The following is a 26,720-nucleotide window of genomic DNA, read 5'->3' as shown; positions in this document are numbered from 1 at the left end:
CATTGCCGGCACTAAGAGAATATGCCTATTCTTGTCCGCTATTGTGGACAAGAATAGGACATGTTCTATTTTTTTCAGGATCGGAATTGCGGACTCGGAAGTGCTGGTCCACAATACCGATCGGGGCAGCACGTCGTGCGGCCCCATAGAAATGTATGGGTCCGCAATTCCGTTCCGCAAAATGCGGAATGGAATTGCAGATGCGTGAATGGACCCTAAGTGTGATTAAATATACGATAACACAAACAAATCACACACTGAATAAAAAAATATAAATATACATCACTAGCCTAAATATACACTCACCTGAAGAATTATTAGGAACACCTGTTCTATTTCTCATTAATGCAATTATCTAGTCAACCAATCACATGGCAGTTGCTTCAATGCATTTAGGGGTGTGGTCCTGGTCAAGACAATCTCCTGAACTCCAAACTAAATGTCAGAATGGGAAAGAAAGGTGATTTAAGCAATTTTGAGCGTGGCATGGTTGTTGGTGCCAGACGGGCCGGTCTGAGTATTTCACAATCTGCTCAGTTACTGGGATTTTCACGCACAACCATTTCTAGGGTTTACAAAGAATGGTGTGAAAAGGGAAAAACATCCAGTATGCGGCAGTCCTGTGGGCAAAAATGCCTTGTGGATGCTAGAGGTCAGAGGAGAATGGGCCGACTGATTCAAGCTGATAGAAGAGCAACGTTGGCTGAAATAACCACTCGTTACAACCGAGGTATGCAGCAAAGCATTTGTGAAGCCACAACACGCACAACCTTGAGGCGGATGGGCTACAATAGCAGAAGACCCCACCGGGTACCACTCATCTCCACTACAAATAGGAAAAAGAGGCTACAATTTGCACGAGCTCACCAAAATTGGACTGTTGAAGACTGGAAAAATGTTGCCTGGTCTGATGAGTCTCGATTTCTGTTGAGACATTCAAATGGTAGAGTCCGAATTTGGCGTAAACAGAATGAGAACATGTATCCATGGCTGATGGCTACTTCCAGCAGGATAATGCACCATGTCACAAAGCTCGAATCATTTCAAATTGGTTTCTTGAACATGACAATGAGTTCACTGTACTAAAATGGCCCCCACAGTCACCAGATCTCAACCCAATAGAGCATCTTTGGGATGTGGTGGAACGGGAGCTTCGTGCCCTGGATGTGCATCCCTCAGATCTCCATCAACTGCAAGATGCTATCCTATCAATATGGGCCAACATTTCTAAAGAATGCTATCAGCACCTTGTTGAATCAATGCCATGTAGAATTAAGACAGTTCTGAAGGCAAAAGGGGGTCCAACACCGTATTAGTATGGTGTTCCTAATAATTCTTTAGGTGAGTGTATAAGTCTTAAATGGAGTCTCCTTAATGTATGTGGGTCACAGAGTTTAAACCTGTTAGCCTCTCCTCCAGTGTGCAGCACACATCTGGGAGATCACTCAGGAATGTGGTAATATCAGCACAATGGAGGATGGGTATTTCACTGACCAACTAAATTAAACAATATTAAAAGTAATATAAAAGAGAGAATTAAAGGGGACAGAACGAATCAATACTTAAAAATACCCTTACAATACACAAACACATACAGATGAGACACAATGCTTTTCAGATTAGACCCAGATTTGCCACTCTAAGGTCTAGGCCTCCATAACGAATCCATGGCCGGTAGAATTCAGCTATATACATGTATTCTGTTCTCATTAAACAACCTTGTATGAATGGGTAGGAGTGGTGGCCGAAAGGCACCTTTGTCACATAAGACAGTTTCATAAATGACACACAGTAGCTGGAGTTGAACCTATTACACATTTTGCATTGGAGCCTAAGAGCTTCAGGTTGTGCTTCTGTTGTCGACCTTTATATAAGAGACCTTCATAAGACCCAGTATAAGTAGGGGACCAGCATAAGACGTGGTATTAACAGGAAACCTGCACAAGATGTAGTATCAATAGGAAACCAGCATAAGACCTTGTACTGTATCTTTAGGAGACCAGTGTAAGATGTAGTATCAGTAGGAAAACTGCATAAGATGTAGTATCAGTAGGAAACCAGCATAAGACCTTGTACTGAATCTTTAGGAGACCAGTGTAAGATGTAGTATCAGTGCAGTGGTCTACTATTTATAGGAATGTGAGAAAGGCGACAGTTTCCAGTGCACATAGACTAATCCAATTTAAGATCCTCCATCGACTGTACTACACGCCAAAAATCCAAGGAAAATTTCCCCAAAATAAAGTCTGGGATTGTTGCTGCCCTAAATGTGGTTATGTTAATGCGGACTATGTCCATCTGATTTGGAGTTGCAGTAAAATAAGAAAATATTGGGATGAGGTTTTCTCTACCCTACAAAAGGAGTCTTTAACGAACTATAACCCGGGGATCTTGACAGTGATTTTGGGATATGACTTGTCAGAAATTGAAGCCTCACGCCAGGTTAGACAGCTTTGGTTGAGGGGATTGATGGTGGCTAAAGCTATATTGATCAAGTATTGGGGTTCTGTCTCCCCGCCCTCGATAAGAGAGTGGGGTTTATACCTTCAACAAATTAGAATATATGAGGATATAGAAAGGAAACGGAGAACTGCACGCATAACTACGTAGCGATATCTAGGATATTTATTATTTTTTGATATTTGATTGAATGGAGTGGACGACAGCCAATGGGGGGGATGGGGTGGGATATATATATTTAGACTTCTTACTATCTTTGGTGTGAACTTAAGTTGACTTATATAATTTGTCTATAATGATGTTTATAAGTGTTATACTATTTACACCAATGTATTCAATACTGGTTCATGTATTAATATTGTGATTTCTAAAATAAAAATGAATATATAATAAAAAAATTAAAATAAAGATGTAGTATCAGTAGGATACTAGTGTAAGATGTAGTATCAGTAGGATACTAGTGTAAGATGTAGTATTAGAGAGTCACTCAGGCTTCAAATAGTCCAAAAAAGAAGTTCAGCATTAGAATATGATAGCTATGGTTGAGTTGGACAGATGTCCTCTTCTGGCTGGCCGTAGGCTTTATAATGGATTACTATACACTGCCGGCTGAGTAACTAGGGATTTGTGTACTTCCAACAGAACTAGTAGATGGGAAAATGAAAATATCCTTTTCATTTTGCAAATGACGGACATTTACGAGGCTGGACCTATCGCTGCAAAATTACAGTGATTTGTTGCAGCATTACCGTGGGTGGAAGGAGATGTGTTCTTTCAGTGATGAAAATAAAAATGCATGTTTGTTTCTTTTCACTATTACTTTGAAAGCTAACAACTACTTTCAGCTAAATAAGCCTACCTAGTTATTATAAATAATTCAGCTAAGAACATAGCAGCGCAGAGACACCTGTGTTTTCAGTACTGAATGCTAAACAGCGCTAATGTCATTTAGCAGCTGCTAAAACACGCTTGGCTATGTGCAGGGAACCTGTGGTTTTCCTTATGTCGGCCTTTAGCGATGTTAAACTTTACTCAAAATCTAAAAGAAATGTGTCTGACTTCAGATACATCCAGTTACCCATTTCCCATATTGAATCCTGAATCTGAGATATGAGGAGCTCTTTGAAGGGTCTTCACAATAAAGAACTCTGGTCCTAGTTATCTTTATCTGGCTAACTAAAATCGATAGTGCAATTATTAGAAGCTTTGTAATATATTGAATTAGAGAAACTTGCCTTGTTCTCCAGCTGTTTTCTTCCTCTCAACCTTTCCTAAACATCCTCTCTGAAATTTGTGATAAATCAGTCTTGTTAAAACCAAGACAGGCTGCCTGCTCACTAAAGGATCAGATTACATCATCCCATTGAAGTCTATGGAGGAGGAGCAGGAAGTGCAGATAGAAGCAGAGACAGACACAACATAGAAATGACTCAGCATCTAATAGTAGGTGTCTGTTAAGAAAAAATGTCTCACTTGAAAACGTCTCTGAAAAGTTACAGTGGTACAAACTTTTAAACACCCCCCTCCCTACCTGCAGAACCAAGATGAAAGGTCTCACTCTGAGTAGATATGGCTTGGTTCAGATCACTTGCGGTGTCACAACACTGGTGTAATTTTGCAATCCTCTGTAGCTTTTCAGCAAATGAACATTCCTGAAGTTCCCAAACTGTACAGGCAAATGCGATTGCACATAGTGTAACTCCACAGGATAAATCAGGCCACAAAGGATGTTAATATACATAAAATCAGTTAAGACCTGTCACCTACCCAAAAAAGTGAAATATTTGTACAATCAGGCCATGTTTTAAAGCTTTGGAGAGACAGAACCTCCTCATTGACTTGGGAAAGGAATCTCTTCACTCTGAAACGCGTTGTGTTACAGAGGTTATAAATGCTTCCACATCCACTGATCTTATATATAAAATGACATCAACTGTGTAAATTGGTGTTATAATAAGTCATTACATGGCGGACAAAAAACCTTGTTGGCTTTGCCATCAATTTTTTTTATTTGTGAATAAGTAGGTTTCTTTATTTTGTGTATATAGGGAAAAGTATAAATTGTATTTTGAGAGCTATGGATATGTATATTATCATTGCGGCATTCTGATTGATGTGAGTAATGGAATGTATGGTTTTAATTGTGATACAATTGTTGTGATAGCTTGTACATGCCTCGGTAGATGCCGAAACGACAAACCCCCTAATTGGGGCTATTGTGAGGCTTGCCACATCTGTCTTAATGTTTGGATGTATGAGCGCTTTTTTTTTTTTTACTGATTTTATGTAAACCTATGTGATGCTTCTGAGTATGTGGAAAAAAGCTAGGAAGCAAAATCTGCTGTCTCTATGTATGTCATCGGTGCACGCATCTGTGCATCCTGGCCGCAAATTATAGAACCTGTCCTATTCTTGACAATTTTGCAGACAAGAATAGGCTTCTTTTTTTTTTTTTTTTACAGTGGATCCTGTGACAAATGTGACATGCACTCGGACCGCATCTGTATTTTGCAATTCCGCAATTTGCGGACATCAAAATGAAAATGGCCTAAAATTTTTCAGTCCTGAAACTAAAAAGTAATCTGGAACCAATTCCCCTCTGGTGGGAGGATCCTGCTTAACAAGTCACTAATTGCTCTTTGGGGGAGGAGCTTGGCCCCAGCCCCCCTCCCCTCTATGTGCTTTTTTTTTAGGCTGTGTCACAACCCTGCAGAGTCAGGCGGCAGAAAGGTCAGTAGGAATGGAGTGTACAAGTCGCAAAGTGATTAAAGGGCTGATGTTTCTATGCGTTGTGTTACTGCAGGTCTAAACAAGGAAGATGACCCCATATTTCAAAAATCCTAAATATTATTTTCTGTTTGACATTTTCTAGAATTTGTATAAATCTGTATGAGCTCATGGGAGAATGTACTGAGAGCTGTCTACGGTGCAGAGGTTGAAGCATTTTTAGTTTTAATCAACTTACTGCAGAGTAATAATGCGCGAGGTTCAGAACATGTTTATTTCTCTACTGTTGTCACCTATTTTTATAAGCTATATCTACCGCAATCATCCAGTTTACTGCATGGCTAGCCTTAGGTGAGTTCATTCACAGTCTGCTGCCATTCTCGCTTGTAGCCGTAGTAATATACACATTTACTACCGTACACAGATGTTAGTGTTCTGGGCCAGCTGAAACTTTATGATACATTTTTTTTATTTTTTACGCTGCTTTGCACAAAAATGGTGGCAGGTTTGATGAATAATCAGAAGATGGTTTTTCTATCATTGCGGGTTCCTCTGGGGATTGTTTTCTGTGTATTGCCCAGAATGCACTGCGGGGAACTTTAGCTGGTTGCCAATGGCAAAACCAAAGGCAGGAAAACACGAGTGTCATCACACTTGACTAAACATACCGTTTTTATGTAGTATTAAAGCTTGCAGGCAGATTTACGTGAGAATAGATTATAGGCAACATAATAAAATAATAAGTTTGTATTTTCTTGTCTTGCCTTTCTTTTAGATCATGTTCTAGAAAAGAAAAATAATTCAGCTAGGCTTAGTAGGCTTAGTCGGCAAACGGAGATATGTCCCAGTGATCCTGTGATTGTTGTCTAGGATTAGAAACAGCACCACTCTTGTCCATGGGCAGTGGGTGGCATTTTGCTTCATCCCCAATCAAGTGTATAGCGGTGTTATTTGGTTACTCTGTGTACGAAGCTGTTGTGTTGTCAGCATATGTTGGTATTATTTAAAATTCACCGAACATCTAATGTGACCCAATGACAGATGTATGAGGGAAAGACTATTTGGGACTGTTGGATCTCAGCAAGCCTAATCCTCCGTATTATTATTATTTTACGCACTTATATAGCGCTACTATATTCCACAGCGCTTTACAGACATTAGCATCAAGCTGCCCCCAATGGGGCTCCCAATCTAAGTTCCTTATTACTGTGGAAGGAAACTGGAGAACCTGGAGGAAACCCACACAGACACAGGGAGAACGCAGACTCCATGCAGATGTTGTCCTTGGTCGGACCCCAGCGCTGCAAGGCACCAGTGCTAACCACTGAGCCACCGTGCTGCCCATCCTCATGTTCTCATGGGAGATCCACTGACAGTGGTGTCTGGAGAGAATAGAGGTGTTGAGCAGAGCATGCATGTGTATGGGGTGATAGCTGTTGGCCAAACAAGTGTTCTGCCGGCAGCCCCCGAAGGTGTATGGTCACTTTTAGTCACTTTAAGGTTTATTATTTTTGCATTGTATGGCGGTAGATGTGTAATGTTCATATCCACTATATGACGTTGATAATTAGACACCGATTGATATGGTTATTTGCACACTGTACGACGGTACGCAATACTGTAGCGCCAAAAGAAAATAGCTTTGAACCTAGGGCCTATCCTCCTTTCTTTGCTTTTCAAGTGACCCTCCAGTTAAAGGGAAAAAAAATATCACATTGGGAACAAACAGAACACTTACATGTGACCTTCTTTTCAGCTTTTTAGTCATAGATCCACTAATTCTAGGACTCCACTTCTCCCATCCAAGATGGCCGCTCCGCTTCTCAGCCTATCCGATGCACACTGTGCACTGGTAGCCCAAGGTGCTTCCTACTTGTCCAACCCTGCCCTTGGATCGGCCAACATTGTTCACTTGAGCGTCGCTGGCCAATCCAAGGTCAGCAGGAATTGTCTTGGACTACTGTTGCACAGCATACATCAGGCAGACTAAGAAGAGGTGCGCATCTTCGATGACAGAAGAGGAGCCCAGGAATTGGAGGATTTGTAACGAAAAAGACGAAAAGGAAGCCGTCATAAAAGTGTTCAGTTCATTCCCCAGTTAGGCCCATTCACTTGACCGGATCTTTTTTGCGGTCTACAGATATGGATGCGCTCCGTGTGCATTTTTGCAGGGCCCCATTGTAACAATCCCTGTTCTTCTCTGAAGAACGGACAAGAATAGGACTTGTTCTATCTTTTGCGGGCCCACGGAACAGACATACGGATGCAGACATTTTTTGTGGTCCCTTTGTAATTCATGGGTCTGCATCCGATGTGAGTTCGGATCGTATGTGGAAGAAAAATACAGTTGTGTGAATGGGGCCTTAAAGGGATTTTTTGGGAAAAGATATTGATGACCTATCCTTAAGATAGAGCATCAAAATCAGATCTACGGGGGTCCGACATCCGGGACCCCTGTCAATCAGGTATTAGAAAAAGCCAGGTGCTCCGTGAGCGCTGCTGCCTCTTCCTAGGCCATCTGATGTCACCGTACATCGATCACATGGCCTGGTTGCTGCTCACCCCCATTCAAGTCACTGAGCTGCAGTACCAAGCACAACCACTATACGATGTATGGCGCTGTGCTTGGAGAGCTGCTGTGAGCGCAGCGACTCCCTGAAACAGCTGATCAGTAAGGGTGCCGCGACTTGGACCCCCGCCTACGTGGTAAGGATGTGACCTATCCTGATAAGTCGTCATTATCTTTTCCAGGATAACCCATTTTATGTGATATTTTATTTTCTTGAACCGATGGTTTTGGCTATGAAAGAAAAAAAATGTTTGCTATGTGAACTTGGCCTTACGCTGCCTCCTGTCCAAGAATATAAATCAGATCAGGTTGGTGATATTTCATATGTGACCGCAGCCACCGGACGCCTTTTCGGATGCCGCATGTCACATAGCCAACCGTACACAAGGTTAACGTGATTCCTGAGACTGAAAGACCAGGCGCGTAGCGTCAACGAGGGAGGATATATTGCTGATAAGCAGTCAAACAAGCCGGAAATCTCACTTCAGTGATGGTTAAAGTCACCCAATTCAATGAAGTGCTTAACACTTTTGCAGAGGGAAGACAAATTAGGAATTTTTTTTCCCCCCGCAGAAAAAGGACGTTATATTTTAGCAAAGGAGAAAAATGCCATCTCAATGAAAATTAAGTGAATAAGTTGAACTTTTAACAAAGTCATTTTAAGGAAATAAAGATCAGATCTGTCATAACTAGTAATACGATGCCAAGGCTCCGGGGTATAATGGCGACATTTAAGAACGTCTGTGTTCCCTTATATCCGTAACCTACTGCTGGGGAATCCAAATGTGAAGCCGAGCCTTGTGAAATGGGCCTGGATGTTAATGGTCATATCTTTAGCTACATCCGTGCACCGTTTCCTTGATTCTGGACTTATGTTGAGCTCCTGTAGTCAGCCGTTGTGGTTTCATCTGACATTGTTTTATTTCATTTATATTATATGTTGTTGTTTTTTGCATGTGATTTCTAATGGTAGAATTTCATGATTTTTGCACCTAATAATAATAATAATAATACACACTAAATAGAAATTAACGCCTTAGGATGTTTTCTCATCGGCTGATCTCCCCGGGTCCCTCCCCCAAACCGCCAGCAAATGGCTGATTTTGCCTGTTTTACCTGCAGTCTCAGGGTAGATGTTTGACCTTCTTTGAAATACAAGGATCATTCTGGTTCTCCAGTTCTGGCACATACAGTATGTACTAAGGCACATGAGACCGCACCTTTAAATACGAAAGTGGGTGAATCAGGCAGCTTCAGTTAACATAGTCATCAGTGGCAGCCTGAGAGCCATCATTGAGCACGCTTTAATGTTTGCAAATGAGTTCCAGTGATACATGAATTGTTATTCCAATGTGGTACCAATGAAAATGATGCGATAATGTAAAAACATTTTCTTCATTTCAGAAAAAAAGGTTTTTATTGTGTGAAAGTAGTAAAATGTAAAATAACTGTGTATTTCCTATCACTGTAAGGCCTCTTTCACACGGGCGTTGCGGAAAAATGTCCGGGTGCGTTGCGGGAACACCCGCGATTTTTCCGCGCGAGTGCAAAACATTGTAATGCGTTTTGCACTCGCATGAGAAAAATCGCGCGTGTTTGGTACCCAAACCCGAACTTCTTCACAGAAGTTCGGGCTTGGGATCGGTGTTCTGTAAATAGTATTATTTTCCCTTATAACATGGTTATAAGGGAAAATAATAGCATTCTGAATACAGAATGCTAAGTAAAACAGGGCTGGAGGGGGTTAAAAAAAAAAAAAAAATCATTTAACTCACCTTAATCCACTTGCTCGCGATGCCGGGCATCTCCGTCTGACTCTTTTACTGTCTAGGACCTGTGGAGAGCATTAACTATAGTTTAAGGACCTGGGATGACGTCACTCTGGTCATCACATGGTACGTCACATGATCTTTTACCATGGTGAATCACCATGGTAAAAGATCATGTGACGTACCATGTGATGACCGGAGTGACGTCATCCCAGGTCCTTAAACTATAGTTAATGCTCTCCACAGGTCCTAGACAGTAAGAGAGTCAGACGGAGATGCCGGCTACGCGAGCAAGTGGATAAAGGTGAGTTAAATGACTTTTTATTTTTTTTTAACCCCTCCAGCCCTGTTTTACTATGCATTCTGTATTCAGAATGCTATTATTTTCCCTTATAACCATGTTATAAGGGAAAATAATAAGGTTCGGGTCTCCATCCCGATCGCCTCCTAGCAACCGTGCGTGAAAATCGCACCGCATCCGCACTTGCTTGCGGATGCTTGCGATTTTCACGCAACCCCATTCATTTCTATGGGGCCTGCGTTACGTGAAAAACGCACAAAGAGGAGCATGCTGCGATTTTCACGCAACGCAAAAGTGATGCGTGAAAATCACCGCTCGTGTGCACAGCCCCATAGAAATGAATGGGTCGGTATTCAGTGCGGGTGCAATGCGTTCACCTCCCGCATCGCATCCGCGCGGAATACTCGCTCGTGTGAAAGGGGCCTAAGGGTCCATTCAGACGTCCGTAGTGTTTTGCAGTCCGCAAAACACTGACACCGCACATATTAGCCAGCACTATATAGAGGATTCCTATTCTTGTCCGGCCTGCGGACAAGAATATGACATGCTCTATTTTTTTGCGGAGCCGCGGACCAGAAGTTTGGGCCCGCGAAAGGGAAGTGCGGATGCGGACGGCACACTGTGTGCTGTCCGCATCTTTTCCGTCCCCATTGAAAATGAATAGGTCCGCACCCGTTTCTGCATAATTGCGGAACGGATCCGGACCCGAAGTGCGGACGTCTGAAAGGAGCCTTAGGCCTCATGCACACGACCGTTGTTTGGGTCCGCATCTGAACACTTTGCGGACAAGAATAGGCATTTATATTGCTGGCGCCCGTTCCGCAAATTGCGGAAGGCAACACGGGCAGCTTCCTTTTTTTTGCAGATCCGCGTTTTGCAGACCGCAAAAAACGGAATGGTTGTGTGCATGAGGCCTTATCGGACTGACCCAGAGAATGTTATGGTGCTATTAATGACGCAAAATGTATAGTTTATAAATAACAACATGGCGTTTAATGGCACGATTGCTGTTTTTTTTCACACCCCCCTTCCAAGAAAGAGTTAATAAAAGTTAATCAGTAAGCTATATGTACCGCAAAATGGCACCATTAAAAACTGCAACTTGTCCTGCAAAAAACAAGCCCTCATACGGCTACATGAACAGAAAAAAAAAAATGTTCTAGCTCTTGAAAAGCGATGATGGAAAAAAAATGAAAAAAATAAATAAAAATGTGCTTGGTCACTAAGGGGTTAAACACACATTGATTTGAATAAGCAGGGTGTAATGCTTAGTGTCCCCTGTTGAGGGGGCTGCAGGGAAATTGAACACTTAATGCCAGGTTTCTCCCCAAATTAAAACTGATCACTAGAGGTTCCAGCATGGGGACACTTGATGATCAGCTTCCAGTAAGGGGACCCTCATAGCAAGGAATTTTTAAACCCAATGATCTGCGTTAATAACCCCCGAAGTTCTGTCCAGTTTTTACTGCGTTAATATCAGTAAAGAGCAGATGATTTGCTCCTTGTTTCCTTGCTCTGCAGACTCTCAGCTATAGATTTTGACAAAGAGCTCTTGGCGTTTCATTGTGTAGAGGGTTTGTCATGCTCCTTACTTTTTACCCAGTTACACTGAATGGATTCAAGGTCTGAGCTGTGGTTTTTCACCCTCTAGGTTGATGTGGCTGACATTGAAAATGAAGAAAAAAGATATCTTCTCTTTGTGAAGCTGCTGGACATCAGTCACACGCTCCCAGAGTTCCAGCACTTAGTTTTACTTCTACAAGCCTGGCCTCCGATGAAAGGACTAAGCATGTAAGTAATGGCCTTCTAACTCCACTGCAGGTACAGTCAGCAAATGAAATCTAATGCTTCAACCTCTACAAGTTCAAGCCAAGGAACATCTAACAATGTTCTACTCTTCTGTGTCTTGCTAGAAACTTTTTTTATTTTATTTTTTGCTAGCAGCCTAATTTTGTCCTGCATAACCTTCAGGAGAATATATACCTGTAGGTGTAGCAGTGCTCAGTTTGTCATTTTGCAGATATCAACATAGGCTGTGGATACTTCCATTGCATTATCGTTGCAGGTTATCAAGCTGGACAGCAGAGCTAAAGAATGAAAAGCTATGTACACCTTTGGGGGCATTTTATTATCATTGCATTGTACTCCTTTGAGCTAAGAATAATTTTTTAAATTAGTCTTCATTAAAATTACGGAGTCTTTTTTTCTGTACATAGCTGAGAAGCTCTATTATGACCCTTTTGGATATTCTGTCTTTTCAGTCAGACCAGGAACTGACGGACTCCTTATCTCTGCTCTCTGACGTCCTAAAAACTCAATATAGCTCAATTCTTATCTTACTGATAAGAATGTGGCTTAAATAAGTGTTTGACTTCTCAGCAGTTTAGAGATTAGGTTTATTAGATGACCGGCACAAAGTGAAAGTACCAGTCACACAGCTAGAAAAAACTGTTAACCCTTAGTGACAGAACAGCTCAATATTTTTAATAAAGGTGAATTTAAAAAAATGATTTTTAGCCAAAAATGAGTAAAATGCAATCTTGAAAAAAATTGCCTCCAAAGGTGTACATAGCCTTTAAATGACTTATTCCACTACTACTATTGAACCTTGCTCCACTTTTATAGTATCATATGACGTACACATGGGCCGACAGGGAAATAAAGTGGAAAACAATAAATAAACGTGGCCCCATGGTGTAGGTGGGGCCAAATTGACAGATGGCAGGCCAACACAAGTAGGCAGGGCCTGCAGTACTGTAGTGCAGTTCAAAACACTGCCCCAGCAGAAGCAAATAAAACAGTGCAGCACAAAATACCGCCACCTTCACCACAGTATTCAACTGTATCACCGTCCGGAGGACAATTATACAGTTGAATTCAGGAGGACAGCCATAGGCCCGGTGCATAAGTACCTGATGCTCCTACATTAGAGCATTAGATCTTTATGTACCTGATCGGCGGCTGTGAGGAGGGCTGGGGCGGCCCCCTGGGCATTGGCCCATTGGGAAATTTTCCTGTAGGATTTATGGTCAGTCAGTATACATACAGTATAGTATTATCCTACAATTAGATTTATGTGCGATTAGGTAACTTGTATGTCATCTTTGGGTTTATAATAAGTATGGTTTTGCGTTATAGTCTCCCTGTACTATCAGCGGTGTACTGTGCCTGGCATCCATCTGAAAAAAACATTTGGGAGGAGTATTGTGGACTGCTGCCTTTTATTGAGCATTGCCAGGAGTGTTTGATGATTGGCTGAGATCAACTGACTGATGCAACTCTTAGCACAGTGCTCCTCCTAAATATCCTTTTCTGCTGGATGCCCGGCAACATATAGAGCCCCCAAGCATTGTCATACTGTGTGCCATCTGAGAAACTTTAAAGAGGCTCTGTCATCAGAATCGACCCTATACCATGTATCCTGGTAGGGTTGATGAAGCTGTTTAAATTGACACCTTTATTTTCACTTTAGGTGCCGGCATTTCAGGAGAAAATCTGACTTTTGTTCTTTTGCAAATGAGCTATTCGAGCACCAGGAGGCGAGCTTAAGCTGTATGAGCACAGCTCCAACAACGCCCCTGGTGTTCAATACTAACACCTCTTTCCATCTGAACATGCCCTCCGACCAGGTGAATAGCCAGCTTCACCTGAAGCCGAGCGTAGCTGCACTTCCAGGTTCTACGAGGTGAACAGCGCGTGCGCAGTATTCATCAGCCTAATTAACCCTGCCAGGCTATATGGCTGGTTGTATAGGGTTGATCCTGATGACAGAGCCTCTAAAATCGCATTCCTTTTCTAAAGGGATTATCCCATAATTAAAGGGGTATTCCGGTTTATTTCTATGGGAGTTCCAGAGATTGGCGAGAACAGCGCTCGGCTATCTCCAGAATTCCCATAGAAATTAATGGAGTGGCGACACGCATGTCTGTTCATTTCAGGGGGGCTGCAGGGTGTACAGGTCCCCCGTTCTCGTAATCGGTGGGGTCCCAGTGATTAGATAAGGGATAACTTGAAACAAGCGGAATACCCCTTTAATCATGGGATAATTGCTTTAGAAAAGGAATTCGATTTTAGAGGCTCTGTCACCAGAATCAACTTGACAGCTATTTCTGTATGGACAGACAGTAGGGTTATAGATTTTAGATTATGATGGTGACAAGAACTTTTGATCCCTTGACAGTAAATTAACATAACCAGGAGTGTTTGCAACACTAAATGTTGACTAGCCTCTTTTTGAAATATTCAACATTTAAAGTAACACTCTATGGAAAACTATTTAGTACACTGTGGTATATCTATTGAAGGGCCTGAGAGGGGTGTAACTTTGATACGGGGACTTTGAAGGGGCTATGGCATGACTGATGTAAAAAATTAAAACCAGCACACCTTTAGTAGACACTAGACACTCAATCAAGTACTGTTGTACATAGGCTTGGACTGGCCCACAGGGGAATATGCGAATCCCCTGGTGGGCCCCAGAGAAATGAGGGCTCCTAGGTTCCCACCCTCTGAACAAGTCGCAAATAACACTGCTTGCACTACAAATAGCATCCGATTGCCCCAGGAACCTTCCCTCCAAAAGTCACTGCAGGCGCTCCCATAATCATCTTGTAGCATCTTGCCGCTGTGTGAGCAGGTCAAATTTACATGTAACTTTACAGTGGGCCCCCAGAATTAATTTTACTGGTGGGCCCCAGGCACCACAGTTAAGCCATGTGCCTAAGACAATCATTTCAGAAACATTTATATAGTTAGGATATTGACCAAATTATGAGCATGTGAATATATTCACAGACAATCTCCTTTCCCAAATGTGTCTGCCTTAGTACATGAGCTTATTCCTTAAGTCTTCCACCCATCCTTTGGCACACAAGTCATTTTGCCTTTTCATCAAGGGAAGTGAGACATGTATAGTTTGTTCATGAATGTCAGGGAATTGTAAATTTATGGTGATGTCATTGAGGTGAAAAATTCTGGCATGGTAGTACCTGGATCCGGCAGGAAAGAGAAATATACTATCTTTTTTGCTCTATAAGACGCACCAAGGGTTTAGAGGAAGAAAATAAGAAAAAAATATATTTTTCTTCAGACCTCAGATCAGACCCCCAGTCTTCATCAGACCCCTAAATCAGACCCCCAATCTTCATCAAACTTCAGTTTAGACCTCCAATCTTCATCAGATCTCAGATCAGACCCTCAATCCTCATCAGACTTCAGATCAGACCCTCAATCCTCATTATTAAACCTCAGGTCAGACCCCTATTCATTATTAGACCTCAGATCAGCCCCCATTCACTCTTAAAGCTCAGATCAGACACCCATTCATTATTAGAGCTCAGATCAGACCCCCATTCATTATTAGACCTTAGATAAGACCCCCCCCCATTCACTATTAAAATCCGACCCCCATTCAGTATTAGACCTCAGATCAAACCGCCATTCATTATTAGATCTCAGATCAGACCTCCATCAGATGTAAGTAAATTAATTTACCTCTGCAGCCTCTGTCCGCGTCACCATTCTGCAGATTCAGCGACTCTTCCTGGTCTTCTCTGGGTGCCTTGCTGCACTGTGACCTAACATCGCACGTCAGGACAGTGCAGTGAGGTGCTTGGAGAAGAAGAGCTATTTTCACCACTCCCATTTCCTACTGTGTACTAGTGTTTGCTTCCATAACACGCACTGCCATTTTCCCCCACCTGTAGAGGACATAAAGTGTGTCTTATAGAGCGAAAAGTGCAGTAATTCCTTTCTTTATATTTCCATTTCCTTACTAATAGACTTCTAAGTGAAAAACCTGCAGGAAAATCTGTCTCCAAGCTTCCTCCAAAAAACTAGGTGTGTTCCTAACCCAAAAGTAACCACTGTTGGAGGAAGCATAGCAAAATCATTATACCCAGATTTACAGTTTTGTATATAATTTTGCCATCCGCTTCGACCTCATCTGCGCTGTATGGTGTTCACAAGAATTTATCAGCATGCAAAATTTGTATATATAAAAAATAGATATGTATTATATCAATTCATTAAAGTGCGGTTTAAATTTTATTCCCCACCATTGTAGCACCTGCTCTTACTGCTCAAGAGAAAAATGTTAAAATAAGACAGGTGAGGATTAGGGGTTAACAGTCTTAACAAATATTGGCAAGATGAGGGGCGCTGGAGGGGTTGTGTTCTTTTATGGTTTAGCTGAACACTCCATGATTTAGAGCCAGCCTCTGTGCCCGCTCTTTCCACCATCAGCAATCATTCAGCCTTTTATCTGTGCTTCAAGGTGAGTGTCGGAATTAACTTTTTTTTATAGGCTACTCAGCACGAAGTGTCATTCTTCACTTGTCAGTGGTGGGGTGGAAGCGAGTTACTAACTCCTTCCACTGAAACTTTCTCTCTGCCATTGATCTCCGCTCTGTTTGAACTAAGGAAATAGACTCCCTGTAGGGATTATAAACGCTTCATCTTTACTGAAGTTAAGGGGCAGTTTCTCTTGGAAAAAAAAAACAGAAAAAAAAAAAAAGAATTACTGTATATTATGCCCTTTTGAGCACCACCCCAAAAATTCCTCCAAGCTGGGTTTTTTCGGAGTCTATTTTTTCTTTTTTTGTTTGATGTAAAATAAATACATTTCTGATCTTTCGAGGAGCATTCTGTGGGCATTGCTTTCTGTCTGAAAGGATTTTCAGTTGAAAGGAAAAGAACTGTCAAGTATCATCTGCGGCCAAATTATTCTCCACTGCAGGTCACCCAGCCTGCATCATCAGCGAGTGTGAGTCCGTTGGCTCCACTGAAAATTATGTTATTGTATTGTCCATTTTCATGGTTAAAGGAGTTATCCCATGAATAATATAAAAAAGGAAAATCAGACATCATATAGTCCATTACAACCTCTTTCTAACAAAGCTAGAACCAGCCCTGTACCTCACATGGATCCAGAGATCTCCCCAATCATTGCTCTGCTAGATTTATATCAAGCTGACAGCTCAAGGGGAGTGTCCTTTCTTCTGCAGCTAAGGGGGCGTGTCCATGCGCGCCCTATCACAGCTCAGGGGGCGTGTCTCAGCTCTCCCTATAACACTTCAGGAGGCAGATGAAGGATGAAACTGAGCATGTGCGGCCACCTCAGTGAGCAGGACAAAGAAATAAGAAAAAAACAAACAGCAGGTGGCGCTATACAGATACATTTTATTCAGTAACTCAGTGGCTATACTACATTTTTAATTACATGCAATTACAAAAGTATTCAGATCCAGGTGCTGGTTTGAAAACTGTAGATCATTTTTTCGTGGGACAACCCCTTTAAAGGGGTTGTGCTGTGTTGTTAACTTATCATCTATCCCCAGGATTGGGGGATAAGTATCTGATCAATGGGGGTTCGACCATTGAGACCTCCACGATCCTGAGAACATGGGTCCAGTTCCTTCATATGACTGGAACACCAGGTCGTGCTTTTGTGCTGCCACTCAGTTCATTTTCTACACTCAGATATTTTTGGCAGTCCCAGAACAAATTGCGTGACATAATTTGTCACTTCTTACATATGGGGGAACTGGACCCCTGTTTTCAGGATCAGTGACAGTCAGACCCCAACTGATCAGATACTTATCCTCTATCCAAGCTACAATCTTGGTATCACTCCTTTAATAGAATCAGGGTCCTCTGGTCAGGATCATTATCTCTTGGCCAGAGTGCAGACTCTGGCACTCAGAATCCGCTGCTCATCAGGAATTTTAAGAAAATGACTGGGCGAAAAAAAGTAAGTGACCTGAATTTGAATCAGGATTTCTGACCCTAACTTACTGTATGTTACTCTCAGATAGGACAGCATGAAGCTAGTCACAGTGACAGTGTACTTTTTAAGCGATTTTCTATGGGATCAGACCAGACAGGTTAGCTCATCAGTGAGCCTTGGGTGCCCATGACCCTGTCACCAATTTACCCCTTGTGCTTCCTTGGGCCACTTTTGACAGGAAGACCCCCACAAGATCTGCCATTTTGGAGAAGCTCTGACATCCATTCATCAATTTGACCATGGTCAAGACACTCAAATCCCTACACTTGTCCATATTTCATGCTTCGAACACATCAGCTTCAAAAACGAACTGCGTAATAGATCCCACCCTCTGACGAGTGCCATTGTCAACGGATAATCTGTGTAAACAGCACAACGTGTTTGATAAATTTGTTGCATCTTTGAACACAGCATCCAGTTTTTGTGCTCCACCCAAGATTGCCGTATTTTTTGCAAAATTATCTGGTGTGATATCACTTTCCCATCCATTTTTTAAAAGCGGTCAGTGTGGCATGAAATCGCAGAAAGTTGCAAATTTTTTGGGGTGCAACAAAATTTGGCTCTAGTTTTCACCAACATTCTGCAGTAAATGGCGTGATTAATTACCCCCATAGTCTGTCATCTAGACACACTGGTAGATGGAATTTTTGGAATTTTAAAGGAGAAAGCCAACTAAAAATGATGATCTGTTCTGATAGTTTCTAATACCTTTGCTTCTCTGAGTTAAAGGGAGTCCGTCACCCCCAAAATCAGTTTCCATATAGGGTAGGTGCCCCGAAACATAACCATACCATTATAGAAAAAAATCTGGTCCTCTGATTCTGAGAAATGCTTCTTTTTATTTTGTATGCAAATAAGGTTTTCGGTACACTGTGGGTGGAACCGCTCTGTTGGGTGCACCATTGTTCCACCATAACACCGCTCAGCTCGTCCTCGTCTTTTTCAGTTGTGAGTACCTAAGACTTCAGTGCTGGTAGTGATGACACTGGAAAACCAGGTGCAATGATCTTACTGATGTCTGTTCTTGTATTTTTCAGCAGTTGTCATTGGAAAATTACGTAAATAAAGCATAAAAGTACTTCTATAAGGGCATTGCTCCAGAGCTTCATAAGTCTATTCATCCTGTACATGGGGACAATATCTGCAGATGTACCCCATCTTTGACTCGTATAAGGCCTCATGCACACGACTGTTGTGTGCACCCGTGGCCATTGTTCCGTTTTCCGTGATTTTCTGCGGACCCATTGACTTTCAATGGGTCCGTTGAAAACTCGGAAAATGCACCGTTTGTCATCCGCCTCCGTGATCCGTGTATCCTGTCCGTCAAAAAAATACGACCTGTCCTGTTTTTATGACGGACAACAGTTCACGGACCCATTCAAGTTAATGGGTCCGTGAAAAAACATGGATGCACACAAGATTGGCGTCCGTGATCCGTGTCCGTAGGCTACTTTCATACAGACGGATCCGAAGATCCGTCTGCATAAAAGCTTTTTCAGAGCTGAGTTCAAATCCGACAGTATATTCTAACACAGAGGCATTCCCATAGTGATGGGGACGCTTCTAGTTAGAATATACTACGAACTGTGTACATGACTGCCCCCTGCTGCCTGGCACCCGATCTCTTACAGGGGACTGTGATCCGCACAATTAACCCCTCAGGTGCCGCACCTGAAGGGGTTAATTGTGCGTATCATAGCCCCCTGTAAGAGATCAGGGGCTGCCAGGCAGCAGGGGGCAGACCCCTGTCCCTCCCCAGTTTTAATTTCATTGGTGGCCAGTGCGGCCCCCCCCCCCCCCCCGGCACCCCCTTCCTCTTTTGTATTAATATCATTGGTGGCCAGTGCAGCCCCCCTCCCTCTATTGTATTATCATTGGTAGCCAGTGTGCGGCCCCCCCTCCCTCCCTCTATTGTATTATCATTGGTGGCCAGTGTGCGCCCCACCCCGGCCCCCCCTCTATTGTATTAATATCATTGGTGGCCAGTGTGCGGCAATACTAGAAGCATCATACTTACCTGATGCGCTGTCTGTGACCGGCCGGGAGCTCCTACTGGTAAGTGACAGATCATTAAGCAATGCGCCGCACAGACCTGTCACTTACCAGTAGGAGGAGCTCCCGGGCGGTCACAGACAGCGCAGCAGGTAAGTATGATGCGGACCGTGAAAAAATACTGTCGTGTGCATGAGGCTTAAGTAAATGACAAAACAAAAAGTCAGTTTCAACAGTCACCTTGTGATTCTGGTGTTCGTTCACACCATGCAGCAAAGAAGAGGTCCTTGGACAAAGCAGAATCCACCTGCTTTCACACCAACAAGGTAGCAGGCCTTAATCCAGGCCCAAACTCCCAGGTCCGAACACAGAGACTGATAGAGCTCCACTGTCAGAGAGGAGTAATCCACACCACCTGACAGTGCTGCCTGTGTTTTATAGCCCAAAACCAAGACACGGCCTGGAAGTTGTGGAGTAGCACCCAGCACTTTGACTACTCCCAGTAAGAGCCGTCCCGGATCAGCTATTACAGCCATACTAAATAGCAACGTGTCAAGCAGCAACTGCTACTAACACAGCTAACACAACCCCGTGACACATATTTATCATCCACTATCATCTCTTGAACAGTCCTACAATATGTATATATAAAGTTCCTGCTCAATGTGCATGTGATAAGTTTTGTGCCACTGTTTAGGAAAATAATTATCGGGAAATGTATACATTTTTTGTATTGATACATATTTGATAAGGCTGAAATATGACACCGGTCCATCCAGTCCAACATTTAACCCTACAATGTTGATCCAGAGGAACGAAAAGAACCCCCAATTCCTTCAAGACTCAGATCACAATAAATCCCTGGATTTTGTAACTTGTGATAGTATCATTTTCAAGAAAGACATTTTCTCTTGAGCTTGTGGCAGGAGGACCATAGTCTCCCAGCTCTTACAGTAAAGAATCTCTGTGTATAATGATGGTAAAACTTTCTACCGTCCAGATGTAGAGGATTCCCTCTTGTCATGGTTAGAGGCCTATATATAAGATCATTAAGAAGACCTATTTCTGTCCAATCATATATTTGTACTTCAGAATAAAGACAACTGATCTAATTATGAATAATCCCAAGTTTGATAACCTTTCTTGGTACTGCAGACCACTCATTATTTTTGTTACCTGATCGCCTTTGCACCCGATCTACTTCATCTATGTCCTTTTTCTACACAGTTGGCCAAACTTGTACACAATAATCCAACTATGGTCTGACTAGTGATTTGTATAGAGGCAAAACTGTGTTCTTGCCATGAACATCTATACATCTTTTGATGTCCACCAGTATCTCTCGATCAGTGGCAGTTTTGCCCGGTGTTTTTCCGACCTGCTGATTTCTGAAAATGCATGAGTTTTATAAACGCTCTCATCAGCATCGTGTCTGGACTCTGCATGTACATCAGTATCATTTCCTCATTGTTGATCTTCTGATGCTAGAGGACCGTTGTCAATAAGTTAACCATCTCCCCAATACCCCCAACCATGCGCCCACTCTGGGCATGATCCACCATATTCCTGTTAACTTGTCTTGGGACTATTTTTTTTCACATTTTGGTTTTTCCACGTTATTAGGTACCACAATATTGCATTCCCATACTGCCATCCATGCTACTGTAAGAATGGTAACATAGTAACATAGTACATAAGGTCGAAAAAAGACATTTGTCCATCCAGTTCGGCCTGTCATCCTGCAAGTTGATCCAGAGGAAGGCAAAAAAAAAAACTGAGGTAGAACCCAATTTTCCCCACTTTAGGGGAATAAAAAATTCCTTCCCGACTCCAATCAGGCAATCAGAATAACTCCCTGGATCAACGACCCCTCTCTAGTAGCTATAGCCTGTAATAATATTACACTCCAGAAATACATCCAGGCCCCTCTTGAATTCCTTTATTGTACTCACCATCACCACCTCCTCAGGCAGAGAGTTCCATAGTCTCACTGCTTTTACCGTAAAGAATCCTCTTCTATGTTTGTGTACAAACCTTCTTTCCTCCAGACGCAGAGGATGTCCCCTCGTCACAGTTACAGTCCAGGGGATAAATAGATGATGGGATAGATCTCTGTACTGACCCTTGATATATTTATACATAGTAATTAGATCTCCCATCAGTTGTCTTTTTTCTAAAGTGAATAACCCTAATTTTGATAATCTTTCAGGGTACTGTAGTTGCCCCATTCCAGTTATTACTTTAGTTGCCCTCCTCTGGACCCTCTCCAGCTCTGCTATGTCTGCCTTTTTCACAGGATCCCAGAACTGTACACAGTACTCCATGTGTGGTCTGACTAATGATTTGTAAAGTGGTAGGACTATGTTCTTATCACGGGCATCTATGCCCCTTTTGATGCAACCCATTAACTTATTGGCCTTGGCAGGAGCTGCCTGACACTGTTTTTTGCAGCTTAGTTTGCTGTTTATTAAAATTCCTAGATCCTTTTCCAGGTCAGTGTTACCGAGTGTTTTACCATTTAGTATGTACGAGTGACTTGCATTATTCCTTCCCATGTGCATAACTTTACATTTGTCAGTGTTACCGAGTGTTTTACCATTTATTATGTACGGGTGACTTGCATTATTCCTTCCCATGTGCATAACTTTACATTTGTCAGTGTTAAACCTCATCTGCCACTTATCTGCCCAAGCCTCCAGTCTATCCAGAGAGCATAAAATATAATTAATCACCTTGATCCCATCAGAAAATAGCAGGAAAAGTTTTTTGGGCAAAAAGTATACACGGTAAACAGGAACCAAAGTACTACTCTAGTGTAGAAGTCCTAAAGAATCTGAAGGGTAACATAGTAACATAGTAACATAGTACATAAGGCCGAAAAAAGACATTTGTCCATCCAGTTCGGCCTGTCATCCTACAAGTTGATCCAGAGGAAGGCAAAAAAACCCTGTGAGGTAGAAGCCAATTTTCCTCACTTTAGGGGAATAAAAAATTCCTTCCCGACTCCAATCAGGCAATCAGAATAACTCCCTGGATCAACGACCCCTCTCTAGTAGCTATAGCCTGTAATATTATTACACTCCAGAAATACATCCAGGCCCCTCTTGAATTCCTTTATTGTACTCCCCATCACCACCTCCTCAGGCAGAGAGTTCCATAGTCTCACTGCTCTTACCGTAAAGAACCCTTTTCTATGTTTGTGTACAAACCTTCTTTCCTCCAAACGCAGAGGATGTCCCCTCGTCACAGTCACAGTCCTGGGGATAAATAGATGATGGGATAGATCTCTGTACTGCCCCCTGATATATTTATACATAGTAATTAGATCTCCCCTCAGTCGTCTTTTTTCTAACGTGAATAACCCTAATTTTGATAATCTTTCAGGATACTGTAGTTGCCCCATTCCAGTTATTACTTTAGTTGCCCTCCTCTGGACCCTCTCCAGCTCTGCTATGTCTGCCTTGTTCACAGGAGCCCAGAACTGTACACAGTACTCCATGTGTGGTCTGACCAGTGATTTGTAAAGTAGTAGGAATATGTTCTCATCACGGGCATCTATGCCCCTTTTGATGCAACCCATTATCTTATTGGCCTTGGCAGCCGCTGCCTGACACTGTTTTTTGCAGCTTAGTTTGCTGTTTATTAAAATTCCTAGATCCTTTTCCATGTCAGTGTTACCGAGTGTTTTACCATTTAGTATGTACGGGTGACTTGCATTATTCCTTCCCATGTGCATAACTTTACATTTCTCAGTGTTAAACCTCATCTGCCACTTATCTGCCCAAGCCTCCAATCTATCCAGATCCCTCTGTAGTAGTATACTGTCCTCTTCAGTGTTAATTACTTTACACAGTTTAGTGTCATCTGCGAAAATTGATATTTTACTATGCAAGCCTTCTACAAGATCATTAATAAATATATTGAAGAGAATAGGGCCCAATACTGACCCCTGAGGTACTCCACTAGTGACAGTGACCCAATCTGAGTATGTACTGTTAATAACCACCCTCTGTTTTCTATCATTGAGCCAGTTACTTACCCACTTACAGACGTTTTCTCCGAGTCCGAGCATTCTCATTTTATATACTAACCTTTTATGAGGTACAGTGTCAAATGCTTTGGAGAAGTCCAGATACACGACATCCATTGATTCGCCGCTGTCAAGTCTAGTACTTACCTCCTCATAGAAACTGATTAAATTAGTTTGACATGACCGATCCCTCACGAAGCCATGCTGATATGGCGTTATTTGCTTATTTCCCATAAGATGCTCTAACATAGCATCTCTCAGAAAACCTTCAAACAGTTTACCCACAACAGATGTTAAACTTACCGGCCTATAGTTTCCAGGCTCTGTTTTTGGACCCTTTTTGAATATTGGCACCACATTTGCCATGCGCCAATCCTGTGGGACATTCCCTGTCAGTACAGAGTCCGCAAATATCAGAAATAAGGGTCTGGCTATGACATTACTTAATTCCCTTAGGATACGGGGGTGTATGCCATCCGGTCCTGGCGATTTGTCTATTTTGATTTTTTTAAGTCGCTGTTGTACTTCTTCCTGGGTCAGACAGGACACTTTTAATGGCGAATTTATTTCAGCATTCAGCATTTCATCTGACAGTTTATTTTCCTTAGTGAATACATTGGAGAAAAAAATATTTAACAGCTTTGCTTTCTCCTCGTCGCTCTCTGCGACTCCCCCCTCATTACTCTTTAAAGGGCCGACACCTTCAGATTTATACTTTTTAACATTTATATAATTGAAGAACATTTTAGGGTTAGTTTTACTCTGTTTGGCAATTAATCTCTCGGTCTCTAGTTTGGCCGCTTTTATTTGTTTTTTACATGTTCTGTTTTTTTCCTTATAGTTTTTCAGTGCTTCCGTGCTACCCTCCTGTTTTAGGGTTTTATATGCTTTCTTTTTGTCATTTATTGCTTTCTTTACAGTTCTGTTTATCCACATTGGTTTCTTTTTGTTCCTTAACCTTTTATTCCCATACGGTATGTACCTCTCACAATGAGATTTTAGGATGTTTTTAAAGATATCCCATTTTTTGGCTGTATTTTTATTTTTGAGGACTTTGTCCCAGTTAGTTAGGCCTATGGCCTCTCTTAGTTGGCTAAATTTAGCTTTTTTGAAGTTTGGTATTTTTGTTTCTCCCTGTAGAAACGCTCTTTTGAATGATAATTGGAAGGTTATTACTTTATGGTCACTATTTCCCAGGTGTCCCCCAACCTGCACGTCTGTTGTTCTGTCAGGTCTATTGGTTAATATTAAGTCCAGTATGGCCGTCCCTCTAGTCGGGTCCTGAACCAGTTGGGAGAGATAATGGTCTTTGGTTATTGCCAAGAATCTGTTTCCTTTATGAGATATACAAGTTTCAGTTTCCCAGTCTATATCTGGGTAGTTGAAGTCCCCCATAATAACCACCTCATTATGATTTGCCGCCTTGTCTATCTCGTTTAGTAGTAGATTTTCTGTGGACTCTGGTATATTAGGTGGTTTATAGTAGACTCCTATTAGTAATTTATTGTTGTTTTTAGCTCCATGTATCTCTACCCACAGTGACTCCACATGTTCATGTCCCTCACTTATATCTTCACGGAGTGTGGGCTTTAGACAAGATTTTACATAAAGGCAGACCCCTCCACCTCTCCGGTTTTGACGATCCTTTCTGAACAGACTGTAACCTTGTACATTAACTGCCCAGTCATAGCTATCATCCAGCCATGTCTCAGTTATTCCCACTATGTCATAGTCCTCCTCACACATCACTAATTCCAGTTCACCAGTTTTATTAGTCAGACTTGAGAGTTGTGGGATGAATTACCTTGTCAGGTTTATACCCATTGGATAGTGGAGGTGGTAGTACTGTTATTGTGATTTGATACATTTCTGTTAAAACTAGGGCACAGTTTCTTTTCATGAGGGTTAATCATAGTCTTTACTATTACTATGTATTTTTGAGTATTTTATTTTTTTGTTTACACTATAGCTAATAAATCTTGTCACATTTAACATGCACTAAGGTCAATCATTACATTACATCAACACTTTCCTGTACCCATTGGACCTATGAAAAAGCAGTCCCCTGTGAAGCTCTGCCTTTTATTTTATATTTTTTTATATATATATATAGTGAAATCCTGTTTGCAGCAGGAAAATGATTACATCTGTTTAAAAAATCTGTACCCGTTACCGACACATAAAACATTAATGAGTCATTTTGAAGTTCCTGTATTCAGAGTTTTCATCTCACTATGAGCCATTAAAAGACTTATCCACACTTTTTTATTGCCCTTTGCGGTGACAATAAATTACCATCTTTGTATCTAATTAATGGTTTTATGTATAATTAATAGACTGCTCACAGAAGGTCCTTCGCACCATAATTAATCATAGTTTTTGATTAGGAAGAAACATTTTGTGTTGGTATCTTGGCGTTCATCAATTAACTATGAAGGTTCCAGTGTTCCTTTGAGATTTAATATTTTCTATCCCTTCTCTAAAATCAAATTTGGGCAACCAGTAAGGTGATGATGGGGTAAAGGAACCAATAAGCCCTTGATTTATATACTGCCAACCATTGCCGCCTTAAAAAATGGTACAGTTTATGCCGGTCATCCCTTTCATGACAAAACCCAAAGACTTATGGATTATTCCTCATCTTATGGTAGTGAGTGGAGCCCTGCCAATTCCTTTTCTCCATGGTCTTTTACGACTTACATATGGGACCCACCTTTGGGACCCACACCTATCCTTAGAACAGAGTCCGCAAAGTAACGGAGAGGGCGCACCACTCACGTGGAACCATCCTTCATTTGTTTATACGGGACTGCCGGAACTAGCTGAGCACTGTCCTGGCTATTTCTGTAAGCTCCATGAATGGTGCGGTGACCACACTTGCGCGGTGTGCTTCCCATTCATTTCAATGGACTTTGCGCTCAGCTATTTATGGCACTCCCATAGAAATGAATTTTGTGGGCTCCGTACTTAGAATAGGTGTGGGTCCCAAAGGTGTGACCTACACCTATCAGACATTGGTGGCATATCCTGTGTTCAGTGAGCATAATCTGTTTATCACAATCAACATGAAGTCATGAACCTCATGG

The 26,720-nt window shown here is 42.0% G+C and overlaps 1 protein-coding gene across 1 annotated transcript in view; it reads left to right on the top strand.

Annotated features, from left to right (window-relative positions):
* NBAS (NBAS subunit of NRZ tethering complex) overlaps window positions 1-26,720 on the top strand; it is a 708,772-nt gene that overhangs the window by 603,757 nt on the left and 78,295 nt on the right. The window contains exon 49 of the mRNA XM_040427340.1: window positions 11,478-11,617. Within this exon, the coding sequence (XP_040283274.1) occupies window positions 11,478-11,617 (140 nt within the window). The remainder of the gene's footprint in view (window positions 1-11,477; window positions 11,618-26,720) is intronic.

This window comes from Bufo bufo, chromosome 4 (assembly GCF_905171765.1).
Source record: "Bufo bufo chromosome 4, aBufBuf1.1, whole genome shotgun sequence".
In the NCBI taxonomy this organism is placed as follows: domain Eukaryota; kingdom Metazoa; phylum Chordata; class Amphibia; order Anura; family Bufonidae; genus Bufo; species Bufo bufo.
Note: the sequence above shows the minus strand (reverse complement) of the source record. Positions and strands in the feature narration are given on the sequence as shown.